The 18,004-nt window shown below is 39.8% G+C and overlaps 2 protein-coding genes across 4 annotated transcripts; both read left to right on the forward strand.

The window, feature by feature from the left end:
* Positions 1–87: 87 nt before the first annotated feature.
* On the forward strand, positions 88–3,308 carry LOC137593872 (galanin receptor 2a). The gene is made up of 2 exons (XM_068312948.1): positions 88–1,656; positions 2,047–3,308. The coding sequence occupies exon 2, from the start codon at positions 2,069–2,071 to the stop codon at positions 2,990–2,992; it is 924 nt and encodes a 307-aa protein (XP_068169049.1). The 5' UTR covers positions 88–1,656; positions 2,047–2,068; the 3' UTR covers positions 2,993–3,308.
* A 10,839-nt stretch (positions 3,309–14,147) lies between these two features.
* LOC137594592 (shaker-related potassium channel tsha2-like) lies at positions 14,148–17,789 on the forward strand. 3 transcript variants are annotated; one of them, XR_011035272.1, is made up of 3 exons: positions 14,148–16,142; positions 17,351–17,395; positions 17,618–17,789. XR_011035272.1 is itself a non-coding variant. In XM_068314195.1 (2 exons), exon 1 carries the CDS (start codon positions 14,670–14,672, stop codon positions 16,110–16,112), a length of 1,443 nt encoding a protein of 480 aa, XP_068170296.1. In that variant the 5' UTR covers positions 14,148–14,669; the 3' UTR covers positions 16,113–16,142; positions 17,618–17,789. The 3 variants fall into 3 exon arrangements, 2 of the variants coding, with proteins under 2 accessions (XP_068170296.1, XP_068170295.1); XM_068314195.1 differs by lacking the exon at positions 17,351–17,395; XM_068314194.1 differs by having other exon boundaries at positions 14,149–16,142; positions 17,351–17,789.
* The last annotated feature ends 215 nt before the right edge of the window (positions 17,790–18,004 follow it).

Consider the following 18,004-nt stretch of genomic DNA (forward strand, 5'->3'; position numbering starts at 1 on the left):
TTGTGTCTTTAAAGTTTGTTTTGTCAAAATGAAACCAGACATTTTTGAACACATTTCTTTTCATTTTATAAAATCTCGATGGGCACCATTTCTATTTTTGGCTTTTTATAGCACAAACCATTCATCAAAAATTTCACAGAATCCAAAGTTTCACGTACAGATTGCATGCTTTACTTGGTTTTACAATCCAAGTATAAAGATACAACCTTTTCAATAATATTTCACAAAGGAAGAAAAAAAATCTTCATATTTGAGAATATGGAACCAACAATGTTTTTTTTTTTGGTTCACGCTTTTATCAGATTATCAAGCCTGCAATAATTTAATTCACATTTACTACGACAAATGCGTCTTTCAGTACAGTGTGCAGGGAAAATGACGACAAATAGCAACTATCATAACAGAACTTTTCAAGCCTTTCACAGTGAGAGAAACAACAGGCAAATAGTTCATATTTAAGAGCAGCATATTAGCAATTGTTGTTTTCACAATTCAGTGTTTACTCTTGGACATCTAAAGAAAATGTGAAAAACTGTTCAACGCCATGTCTCCAAGCCCAAACTCTAATGATTTTTTTTTTTTTGTCTAAAACTCAAAAACTATTGATCTCATATCCTTGAAATATTATCCACACATTCAGTCAGTTATTCAAATAGCTATGGATTATTTTTCTATCAATTCAGTGATTCATTAAGTTTAATCAGTCAGTCTCACTACAGAGAAGGAATTTTCTGCAGAAAGAAATGGAGGGTTAGGGTGAGGGTTAAAAGGGTTGCTGAAAGGGGTTAATCATGAAAAAAATAAATAAATAAATCTGTGTCTTTGTTGACTTTGGTACAAATGGAAAACACCGAAGCTGTTATTGTCCCCCTTGAGAACATGGAGTATTTTTAACGGTTGCTGACTGCATGGCACACACATTGGTAATGGAAGGGTTAGCAAATGCATCAGCTATATCCTGTGTTGAGAGCACCGGTGGACACCGAAGGCCATTAACTGACACAGAGTCATAAAAGCTGTGGAAAGCCTGATAAAGCCACCATCAGGAGCCCGCAGATCACACCAAACAAATCAATTAAACAATGGAGAGAGACGTTAATATCTCCAGAGAATGGGAGGAACGGAAGACGTAATCAATGGACCGGTCTTCTGTGGATGGTTATTTTAAATTCCCAAAACTGTCTCCACAGAAAGAAATGACCTCAAATGGGTTGGAAAAAGTCACTTTCTACAGCAACGCAATTAGACACACAGGTGAACAAGTTAAAAAAGGTGAAAAGTCAAATTCAGCAGTTACCAAAATAATTAGATTAAAAAAATCCAAATCAAAGTTGAATTGAAAATATACATCCATCCTGTAACAATAACAAAATAGGAATGCACAGGATGTCTCTGCTCTGCCAGCAGCTGGCTTGAGGCCATTTCTCTTTAAACCCAGTCAGGCAGAATCAATTTGGCCCAAGAGATGTTTGCCTTTCTTCCCTCAACGTCCAGCAATCGCGTGTCGTAATGAGTCCTGAGAGGCTGTCATCTCTCCCGTCTTCAGTCCGGTTTCATAGGACGGTTAACGGCAAACAAGCGTCTCTAATGTACAGTATGAGGATAGCTCACCGAGAAACAAGAGTCTGAAGAAACAGCTTTGAGGAAAGAAGGACGGTAAGTACAAGAAAAATATAGGGCAGCTTTGAAATGCACTTTCTGTAAAAGCAAACTCCTGTTCAAATAGTTGAAGTCAAAAGATGCAGCAGGTAAGTCAGATATTAATTGTGAGGCATTTTGTGTCTCAGCAGATGATGATATGTAAAACCTTACACTTAAACACCTTTCTTGCCTGTTATTTTAGTCATAATACATCATGTTTTCCATATCTACTAGATTGAAAACCATCTTTTTAAACATTTTTTAAAATAAAAAAAAACCTGTTCTGTTGCTTTTTCTGCAAAATGTAAATACTCAACAAATGACCTTCATATTTTTCAGTACCCTCACGAGACTAATGTGACACAGTCAAGCTAAATGTAGTGCCTTTTTTTTTTTATTTGAAAGGTGATGTCACGTTGGTGATAAGATGGCCCCTCCCAACACGTACGGGCTGATCTTCGCCTGCACGTGTGGAGTGATCCTGGGCATCGGGCTCTGTGCCAACCTGCTGGTCTTCTCTCTATACGCCAAATACAACACGTTCCGTAAGAACCGCCTCGACATCCTCCTCTTCAGCATGACTCTGGCGGACTTCCTCACCCTCCTGCTCATCCCTTTCACCTTACACTCTGCAGTAAGCTATTCTTGGCCTCTGGGTAACACCTCCTGCAAAGTCTATCAATTCCTACTGGCCTTCAGCCTGGCAGCCAGCACCTACTCGCTATGTGCCGTGTCCGTGACCCGTGCCATGATCATCACCAACCCGTACCAGCCGCCCACCACGGATGTCGTCATCTTCATGTTTGTCCTAGTGTGGGCCCTCAGCTTCTTCATCAGCTTGCCACTGCGCATGTTTGCTACCAAAAAGAGCCTTGGCCCAAACCTGACAAATTTCACCTTCTGCCTTCCAACCATTCATGAGCACCACTACCAGGTGGTCCTAAGCCAGTTTGTACTTTATTACTTTGTTCCAATGCTAGTCATTGCCTTCAACTACATCCGACTGGGTCTCTTTCTCCACAAGAGCCCTGTAATGTCGGTGTCCAGCGCCAGGAACACCCGCAGAGCCTCTGTCATGGTGTTCCTGGCTGCAGCTACCTTCTCAGTGTGCTGGCTGCCCGGTTACGTTTTGGAGCTGTGTTTGTACCTGGACCTTTATCGCCATGGATATGCTTGGGAGATGTTTTACTTCATCTGTACTGTACTGCAGTACCTGCATCCCTGTATTAACCCTGTGCTATACGTGCTGCTGTCAAAGCGTTATCGCCACAGGAGGGCAGCCTGGCTCTTCAGATGTAACAGGAACAGAGTGCAGCCCCAGGTCATTAGTGTCACCACAGACAGCCTATAAACACAGATTTGTTTGAACACTGGCCATTGGATTGGATGTTTAAGTGATTGCTTTCCATATTTGAGGTGTGCAGACAAGCAGACAATGAAAAAAAAGTAGTTACTTTTTTGAACCAATCAGTACAAAAGCAAAGCGAGGAAAAAATATTCAAATATCTATCAAAAAATATATTTCCTGCTCTGTTGTTAGAACTCTGAGAGAACTGCAGCATAATGATGTGATTTTTGTTTATTATTGTTATGATTATTATTTTGTTTTAATAGATATAATCTTAATATACATTAATTTAAAAGTATTGTAATGCAATAAATCATGCTATAATAATTTAGAGTAACAATGACGTTTTTTTTCAATCTAAAGAAGAATTCAGTACTGTACTCTGTGTTACTGTGATCCTTCACATGATACAATTATAAACAGTAACACAACCTACGGTGATGTCAGCTCGATGGTGGAACATTATGAGGTCATTATAGATGACTATTATTAGCTATTAGTTCAGTTTCCTTGGCCATTAAATATGACCTATGTGATGCACATGTATCATATTCACTATATTGAGTGAACTTCAATCTGACCGCTTCATGCAGTTTAATGTATATATATATATATATATATATATATATATATATATATATATATATATATATATATATATGTATACACACACACACACACACATACATACATATATATATATATATATATATATATATATATATATATACTGTATATATATATAAGTTGAAAATAAAATGTTTTTCAACTGCTCCCCATGGCTAGCACTGCTCTGCATCCAATCGACAAACATCCCTGCATAATAATAATAATAATAATAATTTTATATATATATATATATATATATATATATATATATATATATATATATATATATATATATAATGCAGTGATGTTGGTCGATTGGATGCAGAGCAGTTGAAAAACATTTGATTTCTTAGTGAGAGGATTAGTCTGCTGCGTGAGTTTGTGTTAAAAAGGCAGTGAATCAAAGAAAACAATACAGTTGTTTACACAGGTACATGAAGATGTGGAAGTCATTGGGCCTCTATCTAATGTGAACCTGCTTGTCTTAGGTTGACCCATCACTAAATGAAGACAGAACAGTAGGTGTTATCTGCTGGTTTTCATAGCCTCTTCCTTCATGAGGGAAGCAGATAGAAGGCTGTCCTCTTCTGGAGATGTTGCATTTATGACCTGGATGGGCACTCAGCCCTTCTCTCATTTCTTGTGGTCAAAACTGTCAAAATGTGCGACAAAATACAGTAAATGATTTACTAATTAATACTGTTTATATTTACTCTAATTATTTAAAGCTATTTCCTCACCATCTCTATTCATATATGACTTCATGTTTCTGTTGATGTTGTTTTCTGTTGATGTTGTTTATGTTGCTGGTGTACCCACACAACACAGCTTTATAGCAATGAGATGAAGTGAATGAGTTTGAGAACTGTTCTTTGTTTCAGTTTTAATAGAGATATCAGTGTAGTTATAGATTTGGTTCAATCAGAGCAGCAGGATCTCAAATCATCCACCTTCACTCTTTACATTAAAGTATTTCTTACAGATTCTGAACTTTCTTTTGAAATAAAAAAGTGAAATTCCAGATTAATGTTATCAGTTATGTGGTGTTCATGGCCATGATAAGCAGTTATTGTTATTTTCCATTATTATCCATCCCATATCCACAGTGAAGCCTCATTGTGCCAGGGTTTGGCCCTTCAGATAAAATCACACACCTCTGTCACTACTTTTGTTTTTCCACGCACCGATTAGATAGAGGTTTGAAAGGCGAGCGGAGTGAGCAGAAGGTTGTACAGTCAGTGTTGTAGCTAAACAGAAACAGAGGGATTGGGAAAGGGAACAACAAGGCTGGATGTGTTCTGGCGGCTGCTGCAGTAATAGGAGACCACCTGCCCCTCCTTCTGTCAGCTCACCCCCTGACTTTTGGCCTTCTCTTTAGCATACAGCCACAGCAGCTGGCCTGACTCATACAGGCCGTCTTCTGTAGCCCATCACCATGTCGGATATGGTGAAGCAATAAAGAACACATGCTCTGGAGCTTCAAGTATAAATACTGAGCTCATTTTGGAGCAGAGAGGATCTTCTGCAATCTTGGATCAGAGCAAGATTGTCCATAAACAATAAAAGCAAATCTTAGTCTCACAAGTGAAACTGAGTCTCATTTATAAATGCATCACAATTTCCTGTGTGTGTCCAAGATGATGCTGCCATATTGGTGGATCAAAATAATTCACAAGGAACTTATCTGCCACCTGCAACAGCTGCAGATTAATAATCTTGCAGGTACAACATAAAATGTGGATTAATGCAAGATTCAAGCAGTCAAAATAATAAATGATGCAAAATATCAGAGCTGACATGTTTTCAGTAGAAATTGAGAGAATGCCGTAAAATTGATGGAGAGCAATATTTGAAATCAATAACTCAAATGAGTTTGTGGTCTGGGCCCCACAATGCGCTGGTGAGGCCGACCTCTCACCCCTAGCCAGCTGGGATGATGTCTAGCGTAACCCGTGACCCGCAAAGGGCATGAGTGACTGAAGACAAGACGACTGTGATCGTCAACGAGATGGATGGATGGATGGATGGATGGATGGATGGATGGATGGATGGATGGATGGATGGATGATGTCTGTGGTCTGGTTGTAGAGTTATAGACAACCTTCTCTGTCAAATCTTATCTATTGCCTGACTTTCAGTTTTGCATTACTCCTGTTCCTTTTCATATGAGGGAATGTTGGAGCTGCAACATCGCAATTTTCCATTATGTCCGTGTTCTTCAAGCATGTCTTCCTCATGTTTGCATTAAACTGTCAAATACAAAATATTCTTTTCTTTAGGTCAGCACATCCTCACTTCCTCCAGTCAGCATATTCCTCTGAAGACGTTTATTAAATTGATACTACGCTAGTGGTCGTCAGCAATACCTTTGAGTCAGGAAAAGCCTGCACAGAATTCAACAATTTCCATAATGGTTTCCAGAATGTCTCCGCTGTAGCTCATGCCAGACTGTGATCGAATTACAATGTCACTTAAACTCCCTGCCCTGGTCATTATACATTAAGTACATGAAGCAGCTTTCACACAGCCAATCAGTAAGAACATACGATCCGGTCTGTTTTACGAACAGGTTACACATTACACTTGCTAATTAAGGATATATTTCTGAGTCACTGCAATAACGCTGATGCAGTAAAATAGAACAGGCTTTTATATTTGTGTTCTTTTTTTGATGGTATTAGTAAAAAATTATGAAAATTCAGTTGAATCCAATTAATCAAGTTAATTAAACAAATTAAATGGAGCTCCATTTAGAAACCAGTCTGTCCAAAATAAAGGATGCTACAATGGAAAGCAGCATATGTTACGTTAAGATTCTTGGCTGCAGTGATGGTAAAAATCATCTTGCAATGAGTTCACACTAATCTGCATTGCCCGTTATGCTATTTTATGGTGCATAATTTTGTTTAGTAATGGAATAGAATATAGTTTTAATTTGTGTGTTAGACTAAAAAAAGATTGATTCCATGATGCACAACATCTGAAGGACATCTTGTTTAACAGATTGACTGAATATGGTTTTTACAATCAGCAGCATAAAGCAGTTCTCAGTAAATGTAAAAGCCAAAAAACAGAAAACTGTTGTACTGAGATGATTAAACCGGTGCTGAGGAATTCTATTTGTGATTGAATAGCTTTGTTTTCAACTATTATTCTAAAATGGGTCATTCTGCATTATGTGTTTTATTAGTTTTGATATTTTAAGTATATTTCAAAAAAAAAATAAAATAAAATTGTACTTTAATGTAAGGATGAATCTGAATGCAGGATTAGGACTATTTTTACACCGTGGCATCACTACTTTTACTTAAGTGGACTGATTTGAATGTTTCTTCCACCACAGTCAGTCTGTTTGTTCAGGATGGCAAAGCCATCACAAATCTTGTCACTGATATCATCCAAAATTTTTATGTCTGCTTTGTCCCCACAGGCCCAGTTTGGAAATAACTCATCTCCCCACCTGTATATTTGAATAAGCTCACTTGAAAACCTCAAGATGTCCCGCTTTAACTCCACCCACTACCTGTCAATCAAGCGCCCGACCAATCACAATGCATCTGCTAGAAGGAATCACATGAACAAGAGCTCCTGAGAGCATCGTGGAACTAAATAAACAGTTGTCACCACAAAAAATACTCTATTTTCTGTTTAATGTCCATTGACATATAATGCAAACACACTTTACACAAGAAAACAAACGTACACAAGAAAACAAACCTTTTTTGTGTAGTTTTGGCTGGCGTCTACCCAGAAGTTCGGGCTGCTAGCCGAGTTAGCTCTGGTCTTCACATTTGTCCATGTCTCTCATTTATGGAGCCGTTTTGGCTTCGTCAAACTTAGCGTTTTATATTCTTTGATTATGACGGACCTCACGTTGTCGTGTGGGGAACCCCGATGCTTTATTCACCAAGACTCACAAAGCTGGAGTCTACCCGGATGGCCGCACCGTAACGCTGAAGCGGCCTTCACCTTCGCGTCCGTCCGTCCCACACACACGGAGCCGTTACGGCTTGTCGGACACAGCGGTTTGCTTTCTTGTGACGGCGAAAAAAAACAAACAGACGAAGTCTAATATTATTGTTTTATGGTGGAATTTCCACGGGTTCCTGCTAGTAATATATAATAATATAATATATCATAATATAATATAATATAATATAATATAATATAATATAATATAATATAATATAATATAATATAATATAATATAATATAATATAATATAATATAATATAATATCACTGCTTCTTAAAGATCACAAGCTGACTCCACCGCTTATTCTGAGTTTGCGTTAAAACACAGTAAATTGTTCAGTATACATCCATATTGACCTTTACATACAAGTATTGTTCTTTGCAAATGAATCTTTTGCAACAACATCCCACAGCAACATTTATTATTTATAATACATAGAAACAAGCACGCGAGGCCCATCCACTGTATAGGTTAACTAAATTTTGAGAATTCCTAAGAGACCACATTCTTGACACACTCTACGAGCTACATAGCGGACAGAAAATAGTTGTGGGTACACTCTGTAAGATCAGAGGGCTCTTGCCATGAGCTAATCATTCCATGTGCCATATAGGCAAGTGTTGAAGGAGTGTTGCCGGTTTATTTATAGGACTCTCTAAGGTTCCACAGCAGAGGATCGCTTTTTGAGCTGGATTCAATTACAGCTCTGGTGAAAGCTGAAAATACTGCATTTGTATGACACAAACACGAGCATAAATTCTTGATATGAGCCTATAGGCCTACTCTCTTGCGTTACATTTACTATAGCTGAAGCACAAGATGATGTTCTCTCCAGAGGACAGCAGATTCCAGCTGCAATATTAAAGAGATTATGGTCACATTTTGAATATTCATATGGACTCCCTACATCTGTTCCTTATATGCTGACTGAAATCACGGGAACTCAGAAGGAAAGAGTCGTATCAGTAGCAATTGTGAAGATATAGCATGATAGTTCAACTCAGAAAGACTTATCATAATACAAAATTCAGTTCATTAGTGGCTTTGTAAAAAGTCTTCCATGATCAAAAACATAGTGTCATGGTAAAATCTGAGGTTAGACACACAAATGAAATGACACAACAACCATCAATTCATCACTGCTAAAGGGAAACCTATTCTAAACATGGAAAAACATTTGTCACCATGATTTAATGTGGCCTAATGAGGAAGGAAGTAATGAAAGATTTATAAATGAGCAGGCCCGAGTTGGATTTCAAGGAAGCTATGGATTGAGAAATCAGACACATGGCGAGAATGGTGCAGTCCAGATGGTCAGCAGCAGCTTTTGCCTGACCTAATAGCACGGTTCAGCGGTCTGTTTATGTAGTAGAGCGTGAAACCCTGGCGTTTACACCGGGCCTTCCTCTGAGATTCTGTGGAAATGTGGCACAGAAAGGAAAACCTGCACTCAATTCAAAAGATATTCTTTGAAATCATTTATACAGACAGGCTTGTTTAGTTTTTTTTGTTTACTTAATTATTAGACTATTGAGTCTCCAGCCGCTTGCATTCTTCCATACTCCAGAATATCTGAAATTTCATTTAACCACATATTGCATAATTCAGGAATTCTATAGCATCACCACTTAAGCATATCAGTAATACAGTGTAATACCTGATTTCATATTTAGTTTTTTAAGATTACACTAAGCTGTCCCCAAAATGTTGTTATTTCTCAGAGGGTTTTTGGTGTATATCATGAGTGAATGGTATCTGGTCTGCATCCTTCATGGAATGAAGACAGGTGGTGGTGGTGGCCAATGACTCTGCTAAGAATGACAAGCAGGTAAAATAACAGGTATCTGTACAGGAAATTCATTTGAGTGGAACATGATTATTATCTGGAACTTGAACTGGATCTGCCTGTTTTTATTTATTTTTTTAACAATTTATTTTAATTGTTGTGTTATTATTCTTGTTGGTATTGACAAACTGCGAAGGCCCAATTCGTAATGACAAAGAAAGTGAAAAGGTGATCAAGAATATAAAGTTGATCCCATTCAATCAATGCAATCAACTCTTCTTTAGCCCAAGATTCACACCTTGTCAAAATAAAAAACAGAAAAAAACAGAAAACACAACACAGACAAACAAATAAAAATATCAACAAAAACGGGTGTTCATGTTGTATCTTGTAAATATATAAATTCTGTGTAATGTTAAATTTTTTGTGAAAAATGTGCTCCTATAGCTGTGGCTCAACATATTGAGAATGAGCAGGGCCAAATGATATACTGCTAGAATTCACAGGCTCCCTGCCAGCCTGCAACGGGTGTGCAAGAAATGCTAAGAGAGAGACAGATGGAGAAAGAGACAAGAATCCTATAAAAATACAGTTGCCAATAAAAATTCAATGTTCAGAGTCATCCTTGATGAACAACCCATATGTCCTCCTCCTGTGAACTGATCCCGGTGCAGTTACCCCTAGCCTGGATTTTAGACGAGACTGTCGACTAAAAAAGGGAAAGGCTTGATCAACTGGGTGAAATGATAATCCCAGCTAGACATGGGATGAGACATGGAGAGGTCATTCCAAGGCAGCCTGCTTTCTGGATATGAGGTATCCAGTTTCGTCTCTCGCCACATGCCTGGTTACCTATGAGCAAAAACATGAACATCAACTTCAGATGACAGCAGGCTAAAATTGGTGCCGATCAAAATCCAGGAACTGGCTCAAGCTTGGCCGGGGTATCCACTTTCTAGAGTGGAAGTCGTGGGTTCAGACACCTCAGGGTGAGGAGCCTGTGTGCTCCTTTCACTTACAGAGTGGCTGAGGACAGCATCAACACGGCTCAGACTTTCTAAGGCTAAAATATGGACGCTGTTAATTAAATGAAGCTGCACACATTCCTCACATCGTAGCCACATATGTGCTAGCTAATGAGCAAACATGTCTTGTTCAAACACGCATGTTGTAATTAAACCAAAATTGACCCAAAAAATAATGTTCAACTTTTATCAAAACAAATTTTTTGCGTATTTGGAATATTGAAAAAAAGAATTGCTTTTTCTAACATAATATTTATTTGTATCATAACACACACCTGAAACAATATCTTGAGCAATTGTGATTTTGTCGAAAATCAAAACATTCAAAAAAATAAGAACACCCAGAGATCTTTAAATGATAGTGATTAATAATAATCACCCCAAAATACATGGCATATTGTTTGTTTGTTGCACAAAAACCACTAGATTGAGTTTGGTGAAATGTGCTAGGAGGAAAGAGAGGGAGGAAACTGGGATGAAACTACCCATTTCATTTTCTAGTGGATTTGTTTTAGAATTTTCATGTCAGTACCTCCAGATTTTGTAGAACCTCAGCTAAGAGAACAAACACTAAATTTGGGAATGAATCTGTGTACCTATGTTCTCAATTACGCTTAAAATTTTTGATGAATGAACATGAAACTATTTGGAAGAGTGGACATTGCTTTTCCCCCTTACTTTTTTTATACCTTAAACTTTGCAAGAATCTCAAGAGCCGCCATTTAACTTAAAAAGTTATGAGGTAAACTTTCCTGAATCTTAGAGACAAGCAGTAGAGATAGGAGCAGGTGATTAAATCAATTCACCAGTAAAGGAGATGCTCCCTGTGGTAAAAACATATGAATGGATCTTAGTTTTAAGTGTATTTTTTCCTGGTGGATCTACATTATGGTTTTATGATGCGGGGACCTTTTAGAGGAGATGCTCAGGCTTGACAGACGTTCATCTCCAAATGCTCTTGTTTTGAAGTAGCTAGCAATCAGGAGATTGAAGGTAAATAAAAGCATAAATAGCTCTACCTTTATAGAGTCATTCCAATGTCTGGGGCGCTGTCAACACCAGCCCTACAGAGCATACGTCAGACTGGGTCAAATACCCCTATTTCATTTCATGTGCAGTAGTCGATGTAAGCCAAAGGAGCTGTTGACGAGTACGGCTGACCTTTTAAAAACTCCTCTTTCAATTTATAACACACTCTCACACATACACAAACACGATATGCACATGTGTTCATTCACCAATTGCACTAATAGCAACGCCTCATGCACTCTCACAGAAATACACACACACTTTGTAAATACTTGGCCTGAGGTTCAGGAAGAGGAAAGCCAAGAAGAGTTAGTGACACAAGTTGCTACTGCGGTTACCTCACGTCTATAATGGGTTGGTTCTTCCCTTCATTCTGTCTACACTTAGTAAAACAAGGCTTCAGAAAAATAAAGAGTAATAATCATGAGATTGCATGAATGTTACTTTAAAAATGATGCGTTTTGAGAACACTTTTCCTTGCGTGGTTAACTGGAATTTTGACGTCATGTTTGCACCATAATGACTGTTTTTCACCACGTTGTCGTGACAGATAATTTGAAGCTGTATTTGTCATTAAACACTTGTTAGATCACAATAACAGAAAAGGTTTTGGTGAACGGTGAGGAGGCAGATGTTTCGTCAGGGGGGGTGGATCCACAGTATCCTGTTACCATGGGAGTGAGGGGGGGGTGGAGATGGAAGTGTGTGTGTGTGGGGGGGGTGTTGTCTTTTGCATTCGTTGCTTAGCCATTTATAATGATGGGAGGTTCCTCGCTGTTAGCATTCCTGCAGCCTGCATGCTTTATGGCATGTCTGTCCCGGGCTTTGTCTAATTACACACAGTCACTGTTAAATATGCACGAGCATGCCTATCCCCACAGCCCACATTGTATGGACCCATCAGCATGAGCAGTGCATGTAACTATATTGCATTAAATCATCAAAAGCTAAAAGGAATAATGTGTTTTGATAAGATTTCTGATCCCTCAGGCACGAGTGGAAAATACCACAAATGAATTATGAGTAAGTGAGGTAAAGGTGACACATGCCTTGCATCTTTTTTGTATGTATTAAAGTCACAGGTCAATTCCCCGGCCTGTTTGTTATTGTTTGTTTCCTTGGATATGGTCAAGGCCTGACACCTCGGCATTGGCCCAGACAGTCATTTGGTGAATGCTAACACATTAACAGCAGGTGGCACCATGTCCTGACACTGACATTTGACTCTGAAATCTAAGCCTTTGTTCAGTAATGGAAAGACCCCCCAAAAATTGCTCTCCTTTGGGACCCTGTGCTTGTTAACGTATTTGCAAATAATAATAAAGACAAGAAAAAAAACCTTACTTGATGGCTTTAAATACCTACCAAAGACTGTCCATATGTGAGTTATGATAACAAAATATCCAGGCTGGTTTCAGTAAGTCTGATGAACATCCCTGTGCTGCTGTTGTTGCTCCTGGCTTATATAACTGATACTCTTTGACTGCAGAAGGTCTGACTGGAATCAAATAAAACTACATCCTCTTCCTCACAAACTTCACAATCCCCACAGATTTATCACTCTGGTGGTCTCCCTGTGTTCCAAGTTGTAAAGGAGACTCATTTTTGCATCAAAGCTCTTATTTGCCTATCACAAATAGAAATACTTCCTTGCTTCTTATATCACAAAACGCTTTGATGCTTTCCTCCAAACGTAAGTTGATACTCAAACTTCCTGAACTAAAAGGAATTAAAAATAGGGCCTGAATCCACACACATAAAAAGTGATATGTGTAGGAGAAACCAGTTCCGGTTTCACTCTGAAATACCAGCATGTGAGATGCTTTGAGCTTCTTGTGGAGTGAGTCCATAAGTCAAGTCACCAGTCAAAGCATCCTCCTGATGCACAGATAATTAATTTCATGCTCAACCTCAGATTGCAGAATGATGGTTGGTAACAAGATTAGGAGTTGTCAACAAAAATGTGATTTTCAATAATGGCTCTGGAGTGATTTCATTTCATGAATATGCAACTTCTTACTTTCACAGATATCTGAAATATAACAACTACATATTAGTAGCAGTGGAATATCTGTGTGAATGTACTGTACTGTCACCTAATACACATTGTGTGATTTATGAATGTGAGTTCATAAATCCAGTATCAACATCATAGAATACTGTCTTTGCTGGAAATCCATGTCTCCACACTTTTGCACTGCTGCGACATTTCATGCACGAGACCAGCCATGAATTGGATCACGTGATCCTTAGGTCATCCCATCTGGGTCAGAGCGGTGTTGTACTGCCATCCCCTTATTACAAGCATCTCCTGTCACCCTTTCAATTGATTCTGATGAGTGTTCCGAGCAGTTAATATTATTTTGGCCGTGTCTCCCTCAAGACACTCGCCTCTCTCGCTACTCATGTGTCAGTGAAGCCAGCAGTTTCCACTTGCTACTGTAGGTCCAAGAGGGCCCCTGGTATTACTGCTCCGTGCTCCATTGCATTCCGATTACTCCATCTTATTTATTCCAAGACAGATTTAAGAAGTAGCTGCCGAAAAAAGCCTCACTACACTTAACAAGCTGGATGTTTTTGCCACGTTCATCTGCACCCCTGCTTCTATAACTGTAGACACGGGATGGTTCCTGGAGGTTTCCCTTGTGATAAGAATAGCACCATGATTTCATGAATGAGGGACCTGCAGGGCGAGAGAGAGACTCCATATCGGAATGGACTCCGGCTCTGGGAAAACCCATTTGACTTTTCCTTGAACAAACCCAAACCGGACGCTTGGATATGGGATAGCCAACTTTTTTTTTTTTAAAAAGCAATAATTTGCAATTGAAAACGTTTGTGAGAATGTGTTTACTTGGAAACCACTGCACAGCTACAGTGAAGTGAGCGAGGGCGAGAGGGACAGCAGCAGCAGCATGTGTCATCTGGTCTTCCAGCATGGGGAGGGCTTTGGAGTTTAAAATGGTGTGAATATGATAGCCATGGGTATAGCTTATGCAAGTGGAGATCTGCCTGTGCCATTGAAAGCTGACATTACAGAGGCACTAATCTGACCAAAGGACGGTGAAAATCAACAACAGCACGACGATTCTGGATACCGGCGAAGACAACTGTTAGGTGCGGTGAGCAAAAACGGGATTTGCCTGGAATTCAGGCGGCTGCATGAGAAAGAGGGTCGACAGGACGCACAGGGAAGAGGGTAAGAGGAAGGGTCCGGAGAGGTGAGAGACGGATTTACCCTCGGAGGGGTAAAAAGATGACTGTGGTGTCCCAGGAGAACCACGAGGAGACTGTGGTCGTAACTCCTTTGTTACAAGATGCTGCTGACTTGGAACCAGCAGACCAGGAGTGCACCGAGCGGGTGATCATCAACATCTCGGGTCTGCGATTTGAGACACAATTAAAGACCCTCTCGCGCTTCCCGGCCACGCTTCTGGGAGATCCACGGAAAAGGATGCGTTTTTTTGACCCCCTGAGAAATGAATACTTCTTTGACAGAAACAGGCCGAGCTTTGACGCCATCCTGTACTACTACCAGTCCGGAGGGCGGCTTCGGAGGCCTGTAAGTGTTCCTGTGGATATATTCCTGGAAGAATTACGGTTTTATGAACTCGAGGAAGAGGTCATAGAGGTTTTCCGAGATGATGAGGGCTTGGCTAGGGAAGAGGACCGCCCTTTGCCCAATAATGAGTTTCAACGGCAGTTTTGGCTCCTGTTTGAATATCCAGAAAGCTCAGGACCTGCACGGATAATTGCCATTGTGTCAGTCATGGTTATCTTAATATCCATTATCATATTCTGCTTGGAGACTTTACCCGAATTTAGAGAAGTTCCCGCGGGTCAGGATAGTGCCGTCAATGGAAGTTCTCAAGGCAAAGCGTCCAGTCCGTTCACAGATCCCTTTTTTATGGTGGAGACGCTTTGTATCGTGTGGTTCTCTTTTGAATTCACCATGAGATTTCTCTGCTGTCCCAGCAAACCAGTGTTCTTCAAAAACATCATGAACTTAATCGATGTTGTGGCTATAGCTCCATACTTCATCACCCTGGGCCTTGATCTGGCAGAACATCAGGGCAGCAGTCAACAGGCAGCATCTTTGGCCATACTGAGGGTCATCCGTCTGGTCCGTGTTTTCAGAATTTTTAAGCTTTCCAGACACTCCAAAGGTCTCCAGATTCTTGGTCAAACGCTTCACGCCAGCCTCAGGGAGCTGGGACTGCTCATCTTCTTCCTGATTATCGGAGTTGTTTTGTTCTCCAGTTCTGTTTATTTCGCAGAAGCAGAAGACCCAGAATCTGGATTTTCGAGTATACCCGATGCATTTTGGTGGGCTGTGGTGACAATGACCACAGTTGGATATGGAGACATGTGTCCCTCCACCATGGGAGGGAAATTTGTTGGATCTTTGTGCGCCATCGCCGGAGTGCTGACCATAGCGTTACCAGTACCTGTAATAGTGTCAAATTTCAATTATTTCTACCACAGAGAGAACGAAGAGGAGGAAAATGTTCAGTACATACACGTGACTTGTGGACAGCAGCAGCAGCAGCAGCAATCCTTTGGGGAATGTGATTCAAACAAAAGCAGCAGCCAGTCGCTCTCCATAACTGAGTCCTATCAGGGGAGCGACTTGGAGGCGTTGACAGAGCCAAACGTCCATCCAGTGGAGACGTACACTGGGAAGCTCACAGACGTATAAACACACCGATGGAGGACTGTTTTATCTCTGGTGAGTTGGTGCGCAATGACGCACAATAGGCTCCTTTATATGTGACGTTGCAGTTGTTTTGCGCAAGTTTTATTCAGTGGTTCCCAAAAGTGGGACCTCAAATATCCAGTCACTTATTAAAGTAAGGCTTGACGCGCAGTTCAATATAGCTTTACTCAGTAAATTACTGGCAGAACAATATCTCATAGTGCTGCAACATTTTTTACCCTTTCATATAAGGGGTAGTCAACAAAAATCCCTCACTTGGTCACCGCTGAGACCCCTCACATAAAATTTTGGGACGTCTGGGTTGTAAAATACGTGACATATTTTAAATACCAACGATAGGGATTGAGTCACAGTCTGACAAAAGGTTAAGTTCAATAACTAAACTCTAAATGTCTTCAAGCAGCAGGAAATCAATAACACGGAACAAACTGATTGGTTGACTGCTTGGAATAAAACGAAACGTGCAGTTAAAGGTCCCCGGGCTGTAAATACCGCTGCAGTCATTGCGTCAAAGCGCATGACGCACACACCGATGAACTCTGCGCACGGGAGTACGCAGAGCAGGAGTGACACATAAAGCAAGACATCAATCTCTCTGTCCCTTTCAGGTTAGAATGAAGTTTACTCGGGGTCGGTAGAGGCCCTGTGGTGTGTTTGAAAGTTCAGACATTTTAGTTTGTTAAAGCTATTCTGATACAGATACAATCTGTAACCTTCCCGTTTTAGCAGTTGCCAGCTCAGGGTATGGGGAGCTTACATGTTAACGAGATCTGTAATCCACGATTAAAATATGATATTGCAATCACAAGATAGTTTTACAGGATCGTGAGATTATTTTCTAAAAATAGCACTACTGTTTCTGAAATGCGCTTTCAGGAGGAGTATGAGAGACTCAGGAGGATATCTCAGGTTTGTTTTTTCGGGAGTTTTTCGGTACAAGCGCCTCCAAGTGAATTTGAACAGACCTCTCAGAACAAGTGAGCCCTGAGCGCCACTCTGTGGATAATAACGATTCCTGCAGATACAACACTTGCAATCATTCTCCGCTATGTGCAAAATTAAGCTTGACTACCGGTGCACCGTTGCCTCTGGCTATGACTGATTTGGGCATACACCCCTGAGATCCATTTCTTTGGCTTTATATGCACCAGGATGCTTGTGATGGTTTCCTAAGATTACCAGAAGCATGACAGTGAGTTTTGTTTTCTGTTTATTTGCAGGAGATGGTTAAGTGAAGCTTGTTTCTCTCAGAATCGCAAAGAAATGCAAGTGTGGGATTCTCTTCTTCTCCAAAATAATGAATAATTTCCCCATGGATATAAAATATCAGTGTTTGTAAAAATTTTCATTCTGCCTTATTGGACATTTTTGGTGTCACCAGTAGAAATCACCACATTTTTTGGTGTAGGTGTTAATGATGACCACATAGTCTTGTGTATACCGTGTTTTTGTAATTCAGATTTTGTTTCTTCATTTTTCTTATGCAGCTTAAAGTTGGAATCTGTGTTTCTGCAAACATTCAGATCGCCTTGCAAGCACCAGCATAGCCCAGGATGTTACGATGCAATGTTTGCATGAAACGAATTCATTGTGAATTATGAATGTAATAAAATATTTATTTTTCTAATGTATGTGAACTTAACTTAATCCTTTTTATAAATAAATGATGAATCTGAAAATACACAATTCCTTTTCTTATATGACATATGCAAACCAGACGGAAAACAATGAAAACAATTATTTTCTAAATCTCCAAATTCATTTCTATTAATTAGTTTAATGTGCTGTATCACTTCTTCTTTTTTTTGCACTGGAAGACCGAAAAGGCACAGAACCAGACAGTGAGCCATTCTCACAAAGCCAATTGACTTAAT

The sequence above is a fragment of the Antennarius striatus genome, chromosome 4 (genome assembly GCF_040054535.1).
Source record: "Antennarius striatus isolate MH-2024 chromosome 4, ASM4005453v1, whole genome shotgun sequence".
In the NCBI taxonomy this organism is placed as follows: domain Eukaryota; kingdom Metazoa; phylum Chordata; class Actinopteri; order Lophiiformes; family Antennariidae; genus Antennarius; species Antennarius striatus.